General features: G+C 32.7%; 1 protein-coding gene across 1 annotated transcript; it reads left to right on the forward strand.

Annotated features, from left to right (window-relative positions):
- The first annotated feature begins 19,173 nt into the window (after window positions 1-19,173).
- Window positions 19,174-23,631, forward strand: LOC131850971 (toll-like receptor 7). Its single transcript, XM_059201389.1, has one exon. It carries the CDS (start codon window positions 19,470-19,472, stop codon window positions 23,358-23,360), a length of 3,891 nt encoding a protein of 1,296 aa, XP_059057372.1. The 5' UTR covers window positions 19,174-19,469; the 3' UTR covers window positions 23,361-23,631.
- Window positions 23,632-23,851: the final 220 nt, after the last annotated feature.

Consider the following 23,851-nt stretch of genomic DNA (forward strand, 5'->3'; position numbering starts at 1 on the left):
TTTTTGTTCCAGTAAATATTGATCGAGCATCTATAAATAAACGGAGGAAGACGTTATTTTTTCACTATTTTCGACTAAACAAACAATGAAGCTGATGGCGTCCCGGTAGGCGCGGCTGAATGAGCTAATTATTTACAATCCGACACGCAACCAAAAGTCTTTTCCAAAAAACTGTTACGTGAAATCTCATTTCCTAAGTTTGCTTTGTCCCAATAGTGTAAAAAAACAAATAAAGGGGTTCCCTTGTGTGTTGTTTCGTAACCTGTGATTGATAAATGCCCGTTCGATCGTGACAGACTATAAATGTTCCGAATTTAAATTTAAAATTCGAATATCGATGTCCGGTAACATGTCCTGATAATAACATAAAAAAATGTTTCCATTTTTAAATGGCATTGTTGGGTACATCGGTCGATGGATTCAGTTGCGTGATCGGCTTGCGTGTCTCATGCCAGCCTCAAATTAAAACCCAAGCGATAAGACACCATGCACCTCACGACTGTCGCACGAGGCGTCTCTTTTAATTACGCACCCCACCGTATTTATCTACCCCTTTTTAAAATATTTAAATTCAAAATTATATTGCATTATTCATCATGATGAAACAAAGGCGAATTTTATTTGCATGTTTGTAAATAACATATCCAATAAAGTTATGTTTATATATATATATATATATAAAAGGAAATATGTAACGTAGGCATAAAATAGGTCAAAAAAGAAATCAATAAATTGTTTGGAATTGCCAATATACAGACGTAATAATTTATTTCAATTGGGAATGTTCTTTTATATGTCGGTTGAGAAGTGACATTAGTTTGCTTTATATGATAAGTAAATTTAAAAAAATAAGCAAATATATTTTTTTACTTATCGTGAAAGGTGCGCTGTGCTAATCGAATTTAAGAGGAATCTCACAGTCCGCTGCCGATATAGCTTTCATCCTCCAATTCGCTTCATTAAAATACTCGTGAATATTTTCTGTACGTACATCCGACTGAATAAAATTAATGGTATCGATTAACTGGCGTCTTGTGGAGATCGCGTGCGAGTGATGTGAACAGAGACACAGACAGTTTCTGGGAGCTGTTTGTGTCAATTTTAATTGGGCCAGCTGTTTTGCTCTTGTATTGATCCGCCTTGATTGCCCCTCCTTATTTATGTGGGGTCACTCGCTATAATAGATATTGGGCCTTCTATAATATTGTATACTGATTTGCCTCTGGATTTATAAATATCATAGCATGTATAAAGTGCACAATATTTCAGTATAATATTATATTTCATACATACAGATTTGTACTAATTACATAAAAAAAATAACATAACGTTATTTTAACGAAATCTTAAAAATAATTTTTGCATTAAACTATAACAAAACCGTTATTTTATTAATGCCACGAGTATGCAAAATGTATATATGTAATATTAAAAAGTAATTTATAATGTTGTAAATTTCAACGATTCAACTCAGAAACATCTGGTCATAATTAAATAAAAAGTAAAGAGTAATAAGAACAGCAGCTGATTCAAATTCAAACTGAAAAGCCTGTGGTGTAGCGGTACACACTGCTATAACTCCGATGATCATGTCGGGTATGATTCCTGGACTATACAAACCCTACAACAGAATTAATTAATCTAAATTACATCGAACATGTCTTTAATTTTATATATAAGTATTTCATTCAATTATTTAGCATATAGGGAATAAATAGACTCTATACAGCTTGACGCCGACCGCTTTAGTCATATTACCTGCCTATTTTTATATTCTTTTATTGTCCTATTAAACTACAGAGAATTAAATATGTAACATTTTGTATAATAGTGAGATAACACTAACACTATCATCAGATCCTGACTGTTTTATGACATAAGATAAACCAACCATTATAAAAAGCATTACAGATTAAATTTATAGTCAGGACGGTTTAATTTCATGGCGCGTGGACCATCAAACGGTCGATTACGGAAGCGCAAATTGGTACCATTCATTGCTAGAGACAGTCTTACGCCAGTTATAGCACATTCTCGGCGATTGTCTAGATAATACTGTTACAAGCAATATCTAGGGTGTTATTTTTATTATTATACTGTGAGGTGAACATTATATATTTTTTAATGTAATTGGAATGGCAAACAGTGCTCACAACTTACCTAAACGTAAGAGATATGTCATGTGACATACGTGATACCACTCAGGGTTTGCCACTTCAGAGGACTAAGATGCCTTACCTTGTTTCAAGTAATTTCACTGCCTAATCTAATCCTACAAGCGTCTGAAATAGATGAGACTGAGGTACTCACACAGACGGTTTTTCCATAGTCTACCTCTGATAAATAAAAAAGAAAAATACGAGGCGAGTAGAATAGCCGAGAAGAAAAATGCGAGTGAGGATACTGCAGACTCTCTAATTGTAACCAGTATTGCCCTTTTTGTAGTATTAGGCTATAATTGTAATTAGTTATATTTTACTACTTGCCGCGGTGTCAACCATGTGAGATTTATATTTATATATCTATATGTTATTCTGATGTATAACCTATGTATATTATTGTAAAGTTTCATTCAAATCCTTTCAGTAGTTTTTGCGTGAAAGAGAAACACCCATCCAACAATCCACACTTACAAACTTTCGCGTTTATAATATTAGTAAGATATATATAATACAGTAGTAGTTAGTAATTTTACATTACGTAATATTAAAAAAATAATTTATATAGTTGCCGACATACTTTCACTCATTCTAATACAGTGGCATACAGCGAGTTAATTTTAGTAAGTGCAGTGCGCTTGTGTCCCCCTAGAACTTTATCAACATTTAAAGCCGCGTAAATTTACAACCATACAACATTTCAATTTAATAAATTACATCCTAAGTAAATTCAGTTTTGTCTTCAGATATTTAAAAATAAATCAACAAATACTCATTAACCATATTACAAAGTATTTGTCTATTCCTAATGTAAGTAAAATCATTAGAACAAATATTATGTGTCTTAAACAACTTACATAAATAATACCTAGAAAATACCTGAACCAATATAAAATATCATAATGAGTATGATATGAACACAAAGGGTAACGTGATACAGGAATCGAATCCGCGATCGAATCCCACCAATGGGTGGGTAGTGTTACATTGTCTATACAACCTTAACGTTGATGGTCGTATCTTGTAAATATATGAAAATATTTAAATGTTCAAATTAATGAAATATTAAAATTTAAGATGAGTACATTATTTTATTCTTACCTCATTATTCTGTCTTTATTATTCTTGAGGATACAATAGCTTCAATAGAATATCAGCGCTGCCTTATAACAATTTAATTGTGTAGTTGTTGAATGATGGCGCTGTCTGGATTTGCTCAAAAAAAAAGATGTAATTTGTTGCCAATAATTGTTCTTTTCATTTTTTCTTCCAATGGAAGATCTTCTTTTTTCGTAACGTGAATTCAATTATATTATGGGTTGGATCGATTAGGAAAAAAATAAATTTAGATAAAGTGGTAAAGGCTTTAAAATTGGGTCTGATTTTCTATTGACGAGGATCGTTCTGTGCGTCCTTTGATTTCATATAATTGTTAGGATTATGATTGACAAGGGCATAAAGGAGACATTACCTATTTATATATATAAACCAATTGCCTAATGTATCCAAGTTATATCAGAACGATTGCATCTATTTATATCTACTCTATTCTAAAAAATATAATCAGTATTTTTTTTTAGAATAGTCATATTAGTTCTACACATTCTTACTTAATTATATAGTTAAAAGTTATATCTACATAAAGTTATATATATAGTTAAAATATAAGGACCCCGAATGAATAACGCATGTATCTACATGGGTGTCACCACAGAACTGCAACACGTGGGTGGCACAGTATACTTTGCAACAATTTTCTGTGTTGTTATTGTCATTTATGTACAAATAATCATTGTTTATTAGGTGATTTGTTGCCGTTCCAAGTTACAAAAGGCATCGCGAGTTTTGAACCTGTAACCTCTTCTTGTTCTAGAGTGTCGATATTAAAACACTATACAACTTTTATATTTGTTTAAAATCACCATAAAAGCCATTAATTCACAATGTTCAGTCATAAAAGCCATATATCATATATGATATCAACTTTATTACGAGTAGCCACAAAATTTTAATTATCAAAAAAACGGGTTCCTCACTCTACTTAATATTATGATAATTCCGTTCTACCATTGGCTCATACTAAAACGTATAATTACCGTACAGCTGAATGCTAATAAAGTTATAAAAACAAACAACAGAGCAGATATCATCTTTATTGCGACCAAACATCTTAATTGGCGATAGAGATTTTATAAAATGTTATTATATATAAAATATATGCTTACGACGCGACGGTGAGCCCAGATGGGGTAATTTTGTTGTCGGAGAGCGTATTGACCTAGTGGACGTAGCTACCCCTAGTTACATTCTGAAAAACTTTGAGTCTTGTATTTTGTGTGGTTGTATGGAAGTATCGTCATTGTTAAAGCTGGAAGCTTGGAACTTATTTTTTAGGCTATTGAATAAATATGACATTCAATGCTTGTAAAAAAAAATCCTTAAGGGGGTAAAATAAAATAGGGGGTGAAAGTTGGAAATTGAAATTATGTGTGTCATTTGTAAAATAAATAGACTAAATAAAACTAAAAAAACTGCTATCCAAGGTATTTCACGCGAAGTCGCGGCACAGTTATCTATAAGCTTTAGCTCTTTACCGCGTCATCGTCAACTTCCTAGTGTTCTTATTTTTTGTAGTTGTTATCTTCATGGTCATTTTCATTAATAATAATAATAAAGTCATTGTTTGGTGATATTCACCCGCAATGACAAGTTTAACACCCTATCAAAGGGAGATATATAATATATATACAATGAAATAATAATAATCTCAAGACGATTCACACAGCGCCATCTAAACACAAGTTAAGCTAGCTAAAGCTTGTATTATTGTGACTAGATAACTGATATATATATATATAATACACAGATTTTTTCCATAATTAAATACATAATACACATAGAAAACAACCAGACCGACACAAACAGTCCATACTTATAAATACAAATGTTTGTGCTGTGCGAGGAATCGAAACCGCGACCATCGGAAGTAAAGTGGTATGCTAAACCGCTAGACCACCGAGGCGGTCAAATTAAGATTCAATAAGCCGTCAAAAGGTAACAAAGTGATAGCTTGACAGATATACATACTTTAGCATTTATAACAATAATATGGATGTTGTGGATGTATCCAAATAATTCAGAAAACAATGATTACCAGCCAAACCAACAAAAGATGACTGCTAAGCGATATATTACCATGATAATGTCACGACTAAAAACAATTACGTAGTAGGTAACTTCAAAAACTGCTAGCGATAAAAAGCCACTCGTGTATTATGACCGTTGAAACGAGAGCGGAAAGCATTAATCATATGGCAGGAAACCTGGCGAAGTATTATTGCTCTTTACACACTTATATCGAGGTATTAAAGTTCAAAGTTGAATAAGTTGAAAATCCTTAATAGACATCATCTAGGAGGGAATGCCGGAATGCCTCATTAGGTGTCCTTCATTTTTACCTACAGCAGCGCCTGTCACTCTGTGCTGTCTTTCATCAGGACTTTATAGTGTCAAAAATAATATCAGGATCATTAGCGGCATCGGTACTATAAACAAGGGTGAGGACTTATTTTTAGTGCTATTCTGATATGGACAGTAAATATTTTGGTATTTGATACACTAGAGATTTAATGATATATTGCAAATGATAAAAGTTGGTAACGCGGTTTAAAAATTATCTTTTTTAATTTTTTCATTAAAAAAGATTTTTTTCATTGATTAATCTAATACTAATGTTGTCGTTTTTGTATTATATGAAGTTCATTAATAACATAATTAAGTTTCATACATTAATAGAATGGTTTGTTGTTAGAGTAAGCGCATGGAAAGATTAAGGAAAGAGAAATGTTCAATGCGAAAGTGGAAGCATTTTGGGACCAAGAGGGTCCAGGTTAACCTATTATGATCAAATCATGTGTTATCTGATAGAGAATTCGAAAGTCTCCGAAACCGGTGTGGATATAAAACGAGTTATGAATATGAATGTAGCAAAAGTTATGTATAGAAGTCTATGGTGATCAGTTTTCTCTGCCTACCATGTAAGGGATCTGGCGTGAACATACATAAAGTCCGAGATAATATCTAGACAAGTATATCGAACAAAACAAAATAACTAGTCTAAGCGAATTATGCCAATGACCTGCAGTTCAGTACGGTCAACAAATTAAGCTACTCGCGTGACAGCAGACGTGATTTGAGCACGTGCTACGGACGTGACGTCGATACCCGTGACTGACACGCCCTTACGCAACCAGACGTCAGATAAGGAAGCTAGTACGAATTATGTGAGTACTTGTTTACATGACAAATTGAATAAAGCATTCGAAATTCAACTGTATTGTCGAAATAGTAATGCTCTTTCTTGGCGTATGCTGTAGTATTACATCGTAAAGATAAAACATTATCATCATCATCATTTCCACCATTCATGTCTACAGCTGAACATAGGCTTTACTAATAGACTGCCAAGAGCTGGCTTCATGTGGTGACGGAGTAAGAATTTGTACATGGTGTCACTCTATTTTTTTTCGCTACATACGAAAAACAGTGTTGACTAAGGCTGCAAGGCTGCAAGGGAAGAAATACTTGAAAATTAACATATAGATACCAAGCCGATAAATAGAGGCTGTGTAGTGCATATTGGTCCTGTTAAACGTAGAAACAGAAACGAAAAAAGTACAGGTTCAAAATCCGCAATTTTCAATACTATTTCTACCTCTTAATAAGTTATTATTTATTACGGTATATACTTAAACAATATTTTTATACCATTATATTACATTCGAAGTAGGTACCGAATTTTAACAATAAATGCAAACACATTTGAAAGTGTGCAGTCGTATAAATGTGACAAAATTTTATGTCTCGATACTTTGGTCATTATACTTTGCAGAATCGAAAAAATGAATTTAAAGTATTCCAAATTAAATATATATTCTAAATTAATAAGAATAAAATTTTAAATTTCGAATTATAATGTACCTAAAATATCAAATGTAAATAAAATTAATCGAATGCAAAATTAAAAAATTAGGTAGAAATAGATTTCGAATTTTTAACTTTAATATTTTGAGTTATTAATAATTTAAATTACCAGAAATTGAGAGTCCACTAAAGACGAATTGGGCTCTTGATGTGAGTAATTAAGGCCGATCCAACAGCGCTTTATTTTCTCCGGTCAAGGCCAATACTACTCAACTCTTCAAGGTTTTAACTTAAAAATAAAACAGATGCTTTAATTATACCTTAATGAAAGACGTTAAGTGTTATTAAGCATGTCCTTATTAAACAATGAATTTAATTAATATGAAATTCATTACAGTAATTTGTTAGAGATGTATAACCTTTGCAAAAACAACATCTTCGTGTCAAAAACGAGTTTACAATTGTTGTAATTTTTTATAATTAAATAATATACTAGACCTTTAACTTGTTAGTGTTGGCTGGTGGTTGGCTGTCGCTAAAACTCAAACAAATTGAAGTTAACTTGGGAGTTTTCAGATTGTATTGTATAGTGTAAGTAAAAGAATTAAGGCAATATCCATATTGAAATAATGGTCTCTCAGCGATGATGATTTCCAAATGGGGAAAAAAACATACAAATCTTGCTACTCAACGGCAGAAATAGGTAAGATATTGTGATGACTTTTGTACAAAGTCTATATAAAAACAAATACTTTGACTGTTTGAATATTGTACTCTATTATGTCTTTAATGTATTTAGAAAAAATCCGGCGCGGACGAAGACTTAAGCCAGTCAGACAGATCAGACAGTTATTCAGACACTGTCTTAAGTTCTTTAGCCATATAGCCCGCTATATGGCTAAAGAACTTAAGATAGTGTACGGGATTAGCACCAGATGGTATGTAGTTAATAAGTCTACTAGATCACTGTTCAGAACAACGGTGGCCAAAGTTAAGATCGTCATGATGATCCCCAACCTCCTGTAGGAGACAGTATATAAAGAAGTAGAAGAAGTATTATGTGTTTCCCTAAGTAAGCCCACAAAATCGTTTATTACGTCTATTTGATACGGGCTACGATGTGGAGACGCGTGCGCAGATTACGGTCAGCAATCATGACTCAAGGGATCTCTCTTGTTACTGTTGTTGTTATTTTGTTACATTACATGAGCTTGTTAAGTTTATTATGATTATTATTTATGACCTTATATTTGGATAAGTGAGTAATGAAATAAAAATGTAGTAGGTAGTACTTTATTAAAATAAGGCTAATTTTAATTAGTTATATTTGTTTTATTATTACTCTAAATATAATAGAAATAATTCTCCCTGAACTTTTGTATTACTGCGTTTCCTGTTTGGTAAATAATTATTTTTAATTAATAAGTTAACAGTCATTGGTAATTGTAGCTAAATGTAATATTACCCCCTAAAAACTAACAAAAAAAAAATGAAAAAAATTAATATTATTTTCTTGAGTTTTTCCAGTTCTTCTCAACTGAAGTAGTTAACCGAACTGGACTACAGGGATAGTGATAAAAATGTGCCGTGAATAAGAGTTCGAAAAGTCCAAAATGATTTTGAGTACGAGTTTTGATTGAGTTTGATGAGCATAATCCCTTGAGATGAAAGATATCCCTAAAATTATTCGAAGAAACAGAAATAACATATAAGTTCATGCACATAAAGTCGCGGGTAACAGCTAGTATCATATACATACTAGATCTAGATAAGCGCCTTTACAAAATAAGCAAACATAAATGTGAATGATAAAGACAAGTTCTTGATAAGAATAATAATGTCCAATGAAATGTAATGCACTTATGTAGGTGTCGGCGGCTGTTCAAATGTCAATGAACTGCACAGAAAAAACTAGGTATATGACTGTCCGCTTATTAAATACAATAAGTCGCTCAACCACCATTTATGGTCAGACACATGTGTCTTGCTACCTTAACTGTCACCAGGTTATAACTTATAGGCATTATTTTTTTACAACAGAACCTTCTCGGAGTTATAGATGTATCCATACTAATGGTGTAAATGCGAAACTGTCTATATGTGTCTGTTTGTTTACTTTTCAAATAAAACGGCTATATGTTTTTTAATTAAATTTGACAGGAAGATAGCTCGTATTATCACAGAACATTCTGTGGTTAGCACAGAATGGATATATGACATCTATTATTTAAAAAAGCAGACTCAGTTGCGTTGTACAATAAAGCAAAAATGTTAATAATGTCAAATATTTTTGCATTTGACAGCCTAATTTTTGAGGATGTGGTGGCTGCTGTGGTGGTGGTGTGGTGTGGTGGGTGGTGGAGGCTGTTAAACATGATATTTAAGAGTCGAGAAAATAGAAAAGAAAACAGAAATCAAAAAGAAACTAAGAGCGCAGGCGAACGACAGTCAGGATTATATGAGAGTAGCCGCCATTTCTTTTCAATTCAATTGCGGCTAAAACCCCAGGGCAGTGCAAGTGTTGAATATAGTAGTTATATGATCAGTAACAAATATAATTTGTTTGTTGTATGCGCGGCGCTTCCCATGTTTTTTTGCAAAAAGTATACTCTGTATTAATCTAGAAAATAATCTGTTTACCGAATTTCATTAAAATCTATCTAACCTGTTTGAACGCTATTGTGTAACAGATAATCAAACAAACATTAATTTATAATATTAGTAGAATATTTTTTTCCCAAGTGTATGGGTATTGCGAATGTCATTGTCAATTGATGTTTCCTAAGAGGGGACACAAAAAATGATTCAATTAATCAAATAGTCACACCGTGACTTTGAAGATCTTCCTGAAGCGAATTGACGACATTATTAGTCCTCCCTCGTAACGACTGATCCAAGGCGTATTTCAATTTCGTCTAATGCAAATTTAATACGCTCCCTACGGCCCCTGAAGGGTTCCAAATCGAGTTTCTTTGTTTTCCTGCTCTCGCTCCCTTCCTCTGGGCAAGTTGGTTGAAAAAGTATATGCACACTAACGGGGAACTAATTATTATTCCTTGGTGTAGTGCTAAACTGTAAGCTATTAATCTTAATTAATTACACTTCTTCAATAGGGGAAGGTGTTTTTTTAATTTAATTGTGAATAGAAATTGTTTGTCTTCATTTCACATTGACTAATACAATGTTATTGTCGTTACCAAAATATAATTTTCTTTCGCCATTTATTAGAATTTAATATAATTATTCAATTATTACAATTTACTGTAATACTCAATACCCATATTACAAACGTGAAGGAGTTTCTGTCCGTATCTTTGTTATCTTTTGAGGGTTAAATGACTGAACGGATCTTTGACATGAAGTTGGACGGATGTAGACTTTCTTTTTTTATGTTATAAAAGCAGATGAAGCCGAATGTTATACCTTTTTAGTAATATATTACTTTATGTATGGAATACAGCGATTCTATTCCGTATTACTCCTATTTTTAAGTTCATTATTATGATAAGAGGTAAATGGATGTTTGATATGTTAGTAAGTAAGGTAAACATGTACTTACTGACGTTATTATACCGAATTTTTGAAAATTATTCGATTGTAGGTATGATTTAAATAAACTACAGATTCAATCAAATGTTTGGAGTAATTTTTGGAATTGGAATTTTTGTACAAGCGAATACCTATAGGCAGTTGATTCAGTACAATGTTTTTCCAATAACGAAATTCCGGTCTTTTTTCCGTACGATACGTATACGGTCGAATCTATTCATGGGTAGTCTTGTTTGTTAAATTTTCGCATTTATGACTATAGTGTTAAGGACGTCGCGACGTAAAACGTATTGGGTAAATTCGAGGCAAAGTAAGTGTATGCCAACGTTATCGTAAACCGAAACCAATGGACACTTATTTATTCTTGTATTCGTATTCTGTTATAGAATGATCGTGTATATGTGTGTGTCAAAATTATTTTACGAAATTGTATACAATAAATCTAAAATGTATTTATTTATTGTTATATATCTATGAGATATAAATCTGAAAATCCGCATTAGGGAATCGCTCGGCCCAGACAGTTGTGAGATGCGGGTTGAAGCCCCGTCTCAATTGTGTGTTTGAATTTTTAATCCCAACATATTTATCGAATATATAATTGTTTTATGCTGTTTGTAGGGACTGGTCTTCACTGATAACTAGGACTGCTTTATTTTGTTATTCAAGTTACTATTAATTTATTTATGCCACCTCTTTAAATTCTTAAAAATGCAATTTTGAACGACATTTATTTAAAAGAGCAACACGCAAGTTTTATGGCTCAATCTTTTTGCGATGAATCTGCGTTCCGAATGAATGGTAGAATAAAAAAAATATGAGTATTCAAAAGTGTATTTCAATAAAAATATTTATTATTATTACTATTTCTAATGGTCAACCAATAGTCGAAATGTAACCATAATTAATTTAAATTATCAGTTTGAATATTATTTAGGTTGTATTGTCAAAGACTGGCTTCACGTATATATAGGTAAAGTTCGAGTTCACTATTTCCATTTAGACCCCAAAAATCGTAAGTTCGATACTGATCTATAAAATAACAGGCAACTGTATGTGTTAATTGATATTTCTGACTAATATTCTGACAATGGAAATATAGATATCCAATTATATTTATAATATTTCTATTTGCAAGAATGTCTAACAAATCGTTTATTAATTACATTTTTCAATTTTAATGCCCAGCGGTTAGATGGGCTGTATGCTAGTGAGCCGCCATCGTAGTATAAAAAAAAGATTATATAATACTATATATCAGATATTATTTTTATGTAAGTGGCATACCAAACAATTGTAGATTAATTATTTAATATTATACAGTGAGTATTGTCCATTTTAATGGTGCCTTAGTATTTCACAGTCAATAGATTTGTCTCTGAATTAAACCATGAACTGAAATATCTTATATTTCACCATAATGACATCATTTCGAGGGACGGATCTGAATAACGTGTAGCTATAGCACGCGAGTTCCGGACGCCATTGATATTAACCCGTAATGGCTTTAGATATCAGCGATAGGACGTAGTTGTTATATACAATGTATACAAAATTGTTATATATCTTATATATAAAATTCTCCTGTCACAATGTTAGTTACCATAGCCCTCCAAAACGGTTTGACCGATTTTTATGAAATTGTATATGCGTATTCAGTACTTATGAGTATCGGCTACTATCTATTTTTCATACACCTAAGTGATAAGGGTTGTTCACCTCAATTTGTTTTTATTGTTTGGATAATTTTTTTTTATAATGTGGCATTAAAAATACATACAACCCTAAATTTTCACACTTCTGTTACCAACCCTTATTTTTAATAGCGATTTTAATTTATATGACAAAACAACGTTTGCGGGGTCAGGTACTAAGTACATAAAAGTTTGAAAATGAAAAAAAAAAAAAGAGAAAGTAGTGGTAAAACTTAAAGATAAAGTTTTACCACAACTTTGTATTGTACGATGTTATTATGAAGTTAAAGTTTATCCCAAACTTACAATATTGTTTTTACAGATCTATTGAAATTCTACATATATTTCTATTTCTTGTTAATTAAAAAAATACTTTAAGATTAATTCATAAAAGACAAGCAGTTTAGTTACTATATTACTACTTTCACAGATAATATAATATTACATACTACTTTAAATACTTTATTAGGCGTGTAACGATTTTACGGATATACTTCATACATTCGCCTGACCATGTATGTACTGAAATATTGAAGCATTATATTTTAATCCCGTTTTTCTCATATTTTTATTATAGGATTATGATCTTGAAAGTTAGCTGTATATATTAGATTATACTGAATTTCTTATTCTGCAGTTTATTTTTTGTAACTAACATATTTCACACGCTCTAGGTCAGAAACTGATGGGTTCATAAAATTTCTCAATACGTACTACAATATCACTGAATTCATGTATTTTTTATAGAATACTGACCCGTCAAAGGCTGCTTTGCCATATAAATTATTTCTGGATAGAAATAAATAGGGTAGGGTATAAAAAACAGCGTACGACCTGTTCTCACACCTATCAATATTTCATAATGTCATATATATTTTTTTAGATTAGTTTAGCGTTTCAGAAGAGTTCGACGAAGAATACCGTGACACAAAATTTTTATATAGTTATTAGATTTTATAGACGTAAATTAATGAATTTGTACGATTGATGTTTCACTTAATTATGGTCTGTATAATTTTCTTTAGATCTCCGTAGAATTTGGGATGTATTGTGATACAAATGTAATATGTGTAGGGGAATAAGATGGAACGGAAACGTTTCCGAAAGATGTGGTTTACGTTATTGTTCTTACTGCTATCGAACTATGGAAGTGGATTTATTTATAAGTTCATTTTGTAAAAACAGAGGAGTGAACTCAAATCTATGCATATACGCTGAGCTCCTATATTTTAAAATCTTCCCTTAGATAGTAAGTATAATTAAAATTTAACAAACACTTCTAAATATAAAAATTAACACAGTTGTGTTTTCTTTTTAATTAAAAATTAATGGAGAAATAGAAATAATATAGTTTTAAAGAAACAACATTTCCTTACAAATTAATACAATACTGATATGGCATACCTACCTAGCACACATGATCTAAAATAAAAAATATTTTTATTAACCCAATTAACATATATTTTTACACTGAGCTAGCGACTACGTACATGTGGACGGTGTTTGCAATAGTATTCTATAAATTTTAATTGCATTAGTGCAAAACCGCACCCAAACAGTGACAACCATTTCTGAGATTAGCGTGCACAAACACATAGGGACATAACAACAGGCATTAAAAACTATCAATTATTATCAATTTGTTTGATTTTGGTTTTATTACGTTGATAATACTTAATTTTAAACTTTTAGTACACATTGTTCATATTTTTCAACGGGTCTTAACATGAATAGTTTTAGTGCATATAATATAACATAATTTTCTTCGTTCTCAAAGTTTCGACTAGGTACAAATACTTAAAAGATTTTTTTTGTTACTTGATCCATAATATACTTACATATAATATGTACATACTAACCAATAAAACAATACACCCAGACCAATGCAAACAATCATACACATGAATGCAAATATTTGCATCCGCTCAATGCAAATATTTGGAATCCAACGCGAGAGATATATATGTATATATAATTGATACACTTGTATACAAAAATATTCTAAATTACTATAATATAGATAGACAGCTAAGATCTTTATTCGTAATCGATTCGATTCGATTTCGATTCGAAATATTACAAACAACAGCCACACATATATTGCTACATATACCAAATTCCGTAGAATTATGTCTAGCCGTTTGAGCGTGATTGAATTACAAACATCATAATATCTCAGCATCTGTTCAAACTTCCATGTCTACAATAATATTGAGATATTTTGCGTTATCTAAAAACGCAGTACTTTTTTAGGATTGCAGAAGATTTTTTCTTCATTTCGTCTAGTTTTGGAGGTGTTAAACCAGACAAAAGAGATAAACCCATGATAAGAAGGATCTCAATGAAAGGTTTTATCTCTTTTGTTTGACAATACTATTTGATAAATACAGCTTTCACAACACATTGTCCTAACTATTCGGTCTAACAAAAGTTCTCAGATACTATTGTTGAAAATTGAAATAAAAAATATTTCTTATTTTGACAGTAGCCGTTGGATAATGAAAATATTTAAAATTCTCTGAAATCTGTCTGTCTTTGTATGTCTATTTTGAGTCTCTGGATTTTAATAGAAATAAGGTAGCGAATACTATGACGTGACTCGATATTTGAAAAAGTAACAAAAAAAATCTACCTACCTCTACATGCAAATGAAGTGCGCAATGTACGTAAAGGGGGGATGAAACATGTTTTGTACTATTTTACTGTACATTAAACATTTCATACATAAGATTTCAAAGTTCTTAAGAAATGATCGGGTAAAAAGATGCAACTAATGGAGCTGTTTTTTTCTGTTAACCTCTGAATGAGTAAGAGGGATTACGGATTACCGGAAATTAAGGTTAATATAACATTAGGAACATTTCAAATAATGTATCTGCATTATTACATTGCATGTGTTAGAAGAAAATTGCAACCATATGCTTATTATTACTCATTTTAAATAATATAATTTAAAAGTGTTGCATAATTGTTATTGACTTCAAATAAATGTTTCGTGCTATAAAGAAGCTACAAGAGATTGATTGTAAAAAATTATCTGTTTGTTTCAAGTCTCGCCTAATTCAGCTGTCAAGCAGTTTGTACTGTAAACTGTGTTCTGCTTATAGGGTGCACGGTTGGCAGATATGATACAGGATACGAGGCAGTTTTTTAGGAGAGGCATCTTAGTCCTCTGCAATGCATAAGTGGCACCACGCGCATCACATGATAAAGTGATATCGTAGGAGTTTATGTTTATAGATGACGGTTATAGCTCACCATAAGGTGGGCTGTTAGCGTGTTTCCCATAAGATTTACATAAAAAATTATTGTATTGATATAATTGGTAATGTAATCATCGAAAAAAATGTAGTTTTATATTTGTAGTTATAATAACATGTGTTGCATTAGTTATTTTCATCTATTAGAAAACAGACGTGAATATACAGTATTATAACTAATATTATAAAGGAATAAAGTTATTTTGTTTCGCTTCTTAATGAACCAAGTGATAATAATGTTTGACTTTTACCTAGTATTTCGGATGGAGAAAGACAATTTTTATATCGGGCTATTACGATCGCGAGGAAGCAGATAGTAATCTAATAAAAATATCTAAATAAAGAAATATTTTAAGTCACTCCTCCATATCGAGCGCCTTTTAAAACCTAACCCCCCCGAACGTATCCAAACACGGATCTTATCTGCATTGTCGTGCTCTTATTGCGGGTATGTAATGATGTCAACACATTACGGGCGGGGCTCGGCAGCACTCTGTACGGGGTACAATAGACCCCCACAGCATTTGCCGGTTTTACTTTCGCTCGGTACTCGTACTACAATTGTAAAGACGAAACCCTTAATACGCCTTTACTAATAAAATCGTGCCGAAAATTGACTGTCAGTTTGTGTGTTAAGATTTGATGTTCCAGTTTTTATAGAATATATTTTTGCATGTGCGTTATACGCATTCAAGTAGGTGACATAATTAATTTTATGAGCATTTTCAATCTACTATTTCATAAATTTATTTATTAATATGATAATAAACGGAATCTACAAATGTTTCAAGCACACGGATGAGTGTAGTTAGAATGGATAGCTCTGTTGAACTTTTTTCAACTGAAAAGTACCTTCATGTAAATAAAATTGGAGTGTTTGTGTCAGTTTTTTACTACACGCATATGAATATAAATAAGGTACACGCACCATAATAGCATTTTTTTTTAAAATTCTGACTATCTGTTTGTTCCGGTTAATCTCTGAAATAGCTGGACCGATTTTTATTGACAGGTAGCTGATGTAATAAGGAGTATAAGTCCTCCTTATTCCATCGGCTACTTTTGTTTTAGAAAAATAAAGTTAAATACCACGCGGACGATGTCGCGGGTGCAACTAGTTTTAAATATAGTTAAATAAATTACCCTGAATTACTATTACCTAATTATTCACTACTGAATATTACCACATAATTACTTAAAGATTATCATTATATTGGCTGTAGTTATTGCATTTCTATTCTATACATACAATTCTTCAAATAGAGCGCTGGCTGAAATTGGCATGCATCATGGTTTTTATTCGGACAAATATTTTAAAAATAGAATCGGAACAAAAACATGAGTAATAATTTTTTTTTATTTATTATCGTTCGTTTCGAAAGTCATGAACAAAATAGTTTTATAAATAAAGCAAGCGTATTTTTTTAATATCGCGCTATTCTTCAATTTAGTAGTTACTAGATGTTAACCGCGTATTAGTCTACTTTATAATAAAAGAGAGTCTATATATATTGATCTTGGTGATACAATCTATTTTTATGTAAAATCAAATTTCATTAATAGATTTAAAAGAAGTTTAGTAAAAACAGATATATATATATAGGTATTGTGAATGAAAAAATATGTCTGTTTTTACTGTACAGATGAAATAAGAAGTACCTACTATTATTACTACAAAGGTATTACTAGGTATGCAACATTCTATTGTGATAAGAAAGAAAGTACTTCCCATGGCACATGAATCAGTGAGTCACCGGACTATACCACAAAAAGCGAATGGTTGGCTTAAACAATTGAAATCTTGGTGCTAATACAACACCAGATAAGACCGGGCTTATACCTGAAGGGTTTATTGCTGTAATACCGGATGCCTGGCTAATGGAGGGTTAACCGAACTAATAGAAATATGAGGGAATACAATGGAACCCTATGGCCGACGGCATTGTAATTAGCTTTGTTATCGACGTTATCATTCTGCAAGTGACAAGTAAAAGTTGAGGCGTTATAGTGATATTTCCATTTAAGTTTAAAATTGTTAATATAATCACTTCTTTGGATGTGATGTCAATAATGAGTTAGAGAAGGCAGGTATTAAATAATTATTGTTTTATTAATAAGAATAAAAGTTATATTTCTAATTGCAAATATTATAAGTTTTTAATTATAAAAAATAATATTTGCAAAAAATAAACGGACCGTCAAACCGATTACCTCAGTAGGTAGGTAGTCAGAGACCATCGTCAACTATGTTAAAAGTAACAATTGATATTCCCACATCTTCCAAATTCAAATTCAAAAATCATTTATTCATGTAGGATATTTTAGCCGCTGATGAACATCAAGTTTTTGTATTATAATTTTTGCCCTACCGTTCAGTATACAAATTCTATTAAGAAGAACTGGCAAGAAACTCAATAGCGCGGTATATTTAAATTAGACACGGCAGGGCAAGCCTATCGCTGTTTCTCGGATTTTTGGTTTGTTATCGATGTTTACTTCACCGGAGTCAGAAATATAAATTGACGCAAAGTATTTTTTTTATTGTCGGCAATATTACAAATCGCGCCCGATCAGGTCTAATTTAGGAAAGTAAATTATTAGGTTACGACTTTTTCAATTCTACAATGATTATTTAGTAAATGACTGAATAATTATGATACATATTGTATATTACAATAATAATATCAGACCTATTCAGTTTTATTTTTCATTAATGTTATACTATTTTAGCGTGCTTCTTAGCGTCCAAAGGATACTGATGTTATTTCACATACAAACTAGCGACATCTGTTATAGAATAGATATCATTATAATCCTAATCTATTAACATATATTTAAAAAACGTTAATTATTTTAGGTAAAGGGAGTAGTGTAGTAATAGTGTAGTTTTATTGTTTTGTCGAAATGTACAGAACTAAGAGATATTTATTGTAAGTAGAGGAAAAAGAAGGTAAAATAATCCAAAACATTACGTCTCCTTAAATCCGTCTATAAATTGATGGTAATTAGCATAAGATACGATTCTAGGAAACTGTTTGCTAAGTATTAGTATGTGGTAAGATTAAAAGCTGCATCCATCATAACAGAGTAATTTACTGACATCAATAGTAAATATTATTATGAATTTACTATTTACGATCGATTAGATAATTGTATTAATCTAACCGAATTTTCGTGTAAAATACTACCAAATAAAATATAAAAATAACTTAGTATCAATAAACATTCTAAATGTATTTAAAATAATACACATATATACCTGAATGTATTTATTACTTTTTATTGTGCGTTGTACATTATTTCTATAACACCTAGTAAGTACTTATACTAATTTCGCCATTTATTTTCTTGTTGTTAATATAGATTGTGAAATATATAATTAATAATAAGTTGATTTCTCTGTTAAGATTTCTCAAGATTTAAAATGCTAATATCTGCTACCGAACGTTAGATGGCGTCACTTGCCTTTACCAGAGCAAGTTTAGTCGCAAGCTTACGCGGGGAGGCGGTTGGCGCGGGGCAAGTTGCACCTCCCCTCTGCTATGCCACCTCCACGAGCAAAAGCGCTACGCCGGACAGTCACAACGGAATCGCACTGTGGAGAGCACGTGTCGCAACGTGCGCCGCTCTCCAGTACACGCACTAAATATTTATTACATAAAACTAATCGCAAACTGTAACATAAACGAGCGATGTTAATAACAGTCACAAACTTATAGAAGAACTTTGACTCGCCCAGTGCATATGGACTACAGTGCAGTGAAATGCTATCCAGTTTTTCTTCAGCGCGCGAGTGTACCACGTACTTTGTTTCGGAAATGGTGATATCGACCCACGGGGAGTGTTTATGAGACGTTTTGTAGTGAAATGAAAAATCTGTGATAATGTACGCAACACTGGCTGTATTCTGTGCTCTGATGCACGTTGGCTGGACGGTGTTGCCTTTCGGCTCGGACAAATGCGTCCGAGTTTCGGACAGGGCCTTTGAAAACAGCGTGCTCTGTAGGATTCGGACTCTTGATGGTGATGGTGCCAGTATTATTACTGTGAATTCAGATACAAGCAGCTTAACCATCGAGTGCAATCATGTACTTCTGTTTGAGAGTTCGTTGCGAACGCGATACTTTTCACGAGTCTCAAGTCTCAGCGACCTGACAATAACTAACTGCAAGTTGCTACATGTGCCAGACAACACGTTTCAAGACTTGAATAAATTGAAAAGAATAAAGATTCGCTCAAAAAACTCTGAGTGGAGTCCGACCAAGAATTTAGAGTTATCTTTGAATTCTTTGAACGGAATGACGAAGCTGGAATCGTTGGATCTTGCTCAAAATAACATAAAATTCATTCCTTCCGGCGTGTTCTGCCCGCTGGGAAATTTAACAACATTGAATCTGACACATAACAGAATAAGATCAGTTGGGCAACTTGGATTTGGACAGGGATGCGGCTTAAATGTACACAGTCTCGACCTGAGTCATAATGAGATCAAAACACTACCAGAAAACTCGGAACTACTTAAACTGCGAAGTTTGCGATACTTGTATTTGCAACACAATAATATCAGTGACATATCCAGTGAAGTATTTAATGGATTACTGAGCCTGAATATGAGGGTCCTAAACATATCACATAATCGTTTACAAATGATACCAGAAGGACTATTCACAAATGCTAGAGAACTTAGAGAAATATATCTAAATGATAACTCGCTCTTTGAATTAGCCCGAGGAGTTTTCCATCGATTAGAGGAACTGATAGTTTTGGACTTGTCTAGCAATCAATTAACAAGTAATCATATTGATGATGGGACGTTTAGAGGACTGATACGATTAATTGTATTGAATTTATCAAATAATGCCTTGACTAGAATTGATGGAAAGACTTTTAAAGATTTATTTTTCTTACAAGTACTGAATTTGAAAAATAATTCCATTGGTTACATTGAAGATAATGCTTTCTTACCATTATATAATTTACATACATTGAATTTGGCAGAAAACAGACTTCACACAATTGACGAAAACTTATTTAATGGTTTATTTGTTCTCAGCAAATTGACTCTAAATAACAATTTGTTAGTGAATATCGATCCAAAAGCTTTCAAAAACTGCTCAGATTTAAAAGAGCTGGACTTAAGCTCTAATCAATTGATGGAAGTCCCTAATGCTGTTTGGGAACTGTCTTTTCTAAAAACTTTAGATCTGGGTGAAAATCAAATATCGGATTTCAAAAATGGTTCCTTCAAAAACCTAAACCAATTAACTGGCTTGAGATTGATCGATAACCAAATTGGAAATCTTACCGTCGGAATGTTCTGGGACTTACCAAGCTTGCAGGTTCTCAATATTGCTAAGAATAAAATTCAGTCCATTGAACGAGAAACTTTCAGTCGGAATATACAATTGGAAGCAATAAGATTGGATGGAAACTTTCTGACCGACATCAACGGGGTTTTCTCTACATTGGCGAGTCTTTTATGGCTCAATCTGTCAGAAAATCATCTAGTGTGGTTTGATTATGCGTTTGTGCCTAGTAATCTAAAGTGGTTGGACATACACGGTAACTTTATTGAACATTTGGCTAATTACTATAAGTTACAAAATGAAATCCGTATTAAAACCTTGGATGTTAGTCATAATCGAATAGTGGAAATATCACCTTTAGCGATACCTAATAGTGTAGAACTTTTATTTATCAACAATAATTTCTTGAACAATATTCACGTGAATACGTTTTTTGATAAAAAAAATTTAACGCGTGTGGACATGTATGCTAATGAAATAGTGCATTTAGAACTTAATAGTTTGCGTCTATCTCCAGTGCCCGCAAATAAAAGTTTACCTGAGTTTTACATAGGCGGCAATCCATTTCAATGTGACTGTACTATGGAGTGGCTACCTATAATTAATAACATGACTGCGTTAAGACAACACCCTCGTGTGATGGACTTGGAAAACGTTTTGTGTAAAATGACAAATACTCGCAGTGGAACTCATGTGCCCTTAACTAACCTTAAGACAACAGACTTTCTTTGTAAGTATGAGACCCATTGTTTTGCTATCTGTCATTGCTGTGACTATGATGCGTGTGATTGTGAAATGACTTGTCCCACGAACTGTACCTGTTATCATGATCCATTGTGGAACACAAACGTCGTGGACTGTTCCGGACAATCTTCTATGAAAATACCACATAAAATACCCATGGATGCTACGGAAGTATTTTTGGATGGCAATAATATAAGGGAATTACAAAATCATGTTTTTATCGGACGACAGAAAATGAGATCTTTGTATGTGAATAACAGTAATGTTGACAGCATACAAAATAGAACATTTGCTGGATTAAATGCCCTAGAAATATTGCATCTCGGTAACAATAAACTAAAGGAGTTGAAAGGATATGAATTTCATCAACTGAGTAATTTAAAAGAATTGTTTCTACAAAACAATCTAATCAGCCATATAGTTAATATTACATTTGTTTCTTTGCGATCCTTAGAAGTATTACGCCTTGATGGTAATAGGTTAGTCGATTTCGGAGTATGGAGTTTTAATAATAACCATAACTTGAAAGCACTATCCCTTGGAAATAACTTGTGGGCATGTAAATGTCGTTATCTACAAGAATTAACTGCATATTTGGCGGAGAATGCGCAAAAAATAATCGACATAACCGACGTATGGTGTTGGAATGGAGAGGCGAAACCACCACAGAAAAAAGAGCTAAACTTAAATGGCACTGCCTGCAGCGATTATTATGCCGATAATTCAGTCATCGGAAATATGGTGTCGAACTATGTTCCCATGATGGTCTCGACACTCACCGGCTTTATGCTAATTTTATTGACGCTCGTTGTACTGTTTCTGTTTCGAGACACACTCCGTGTATGGCTTTACACTAATTGCGGTATACGAGTGTTCTCATTTGCCGGAGCATTCGAGGAGAATAACGATAAATTGTATGATGCCTATGTATGCTATAGTCCGAAAGACGAAGAATTCGTCATACAATCGTTAGCGTCCAAATTAGAGAATGGGAATCCATCGTATCATCTCTGCCTTCATTATAGAGACATTCCACACCACGGCGCTCAGTACATGCAATGCGCGCCGCCAGTCGTTGAGGCTGCGGAAGCATCGAAACGAATAATAATCGTCCTAACGAGAAATTTCATGCAAACGGAATGGTCCCGGTATGAATTCCGACAGGGGTTACACGAGGCACTTAAAGGTTGCATTTATAAATTAGTTATAATAGAAGATTGTACTGTAGTCGCAGATGCAATGTGTGATCATGACTTACGCCCATACATGAAGACGGGATCTCGTTTGACATGGGATGAAAAAAGATTTTGGGAACGGCTTAGGTATATAATGCCAGATTCGTCCCACCCTAATCATAAGGCCCGAAGTCATAACTATAGAAAGAATATAAATACTTACACGCTAGATTCTTCTGTGCCTAATGGTGGTAACCGTACACTACCTTTTCCTGATAAGTCACCCGTGTTGGGTGGACAAGGCGCCAGTGCACCTCCTGAATACAGTAGTGAAGTAAGACAGTCCCCATCAGCTGTGAGACAAACACAAGGTGTAGTATATGGACCAGATGGTAGACCTATCTCAGACCATATTTATTCATCAATAGACTCTGACTATTCTTCGTTAGAGCACGGTATGGCACCAGGTAGGAGACGAGATATGAGGCAGTGGCCTCCGCCCCCTCCGCTTGTAGATACGGGCAATACCGTGCAAGCTTACCTAGTCTAGGGATCTTATGGTCCTAACTTCCAGTCAGATGTATGTAAATAGATGTTAGTCTTAGACCGCTGTAAATATTGTAACTAGTAGTTAGTAAGTGCTATACCAAAACTATGTAATTAAACTATTATTGCCTATTCGTTATAATGTGTATAGATATGTAATAAAATCTTAAAGACTGCTGTAGCATATTGTATTGTAAATAGTGAAAACAAGTGATCATAGTATATTGATATCAGTAATATCGCGTTATTTATACAAATAAAATAAATTGATGAAGATTTATAATATTGTTTTTTATTTAATTTCCACATATTCAATCATTGCTGCAAAACAGGCAAGATGATAATAATAAATTGATGGATAAGTAGTACGTGTAGTATTAATATTCGACATTATTAATTAATATATATATATATAGTTACTTCAGTAAATTACTTTTATAAGGTCATTATTAATAGAGAATATAATTTTGTGTATAATAATTGCAAAACCATTCA

Source organism: Achroia grisella, unplaced genomic scaffold (genome assembly GCF_030625045.1).
Source record: "Achroia grisella isolate CSIRO2021 unplaced genomic scaffold, CSIRO_AGI_Agris_v1 utg780, whole genome shotgun sequence".
Taxonomy (NCBI): domain Eukaryota; kingdom Metazoa; phylum Arthropoda; class Insecta; order Lepidoptera; family Pyralidae; genus Achroia; species Achroia grisella.

Coding starts and splice junctions, on each gene's coding strand:
- LOC131850971 (XM_059201389.1), top strand. CDS start 19,470: ATGTACGCAACACTGGCTGTATTCTGTGCTCTGATGCACGTTGGCTGG.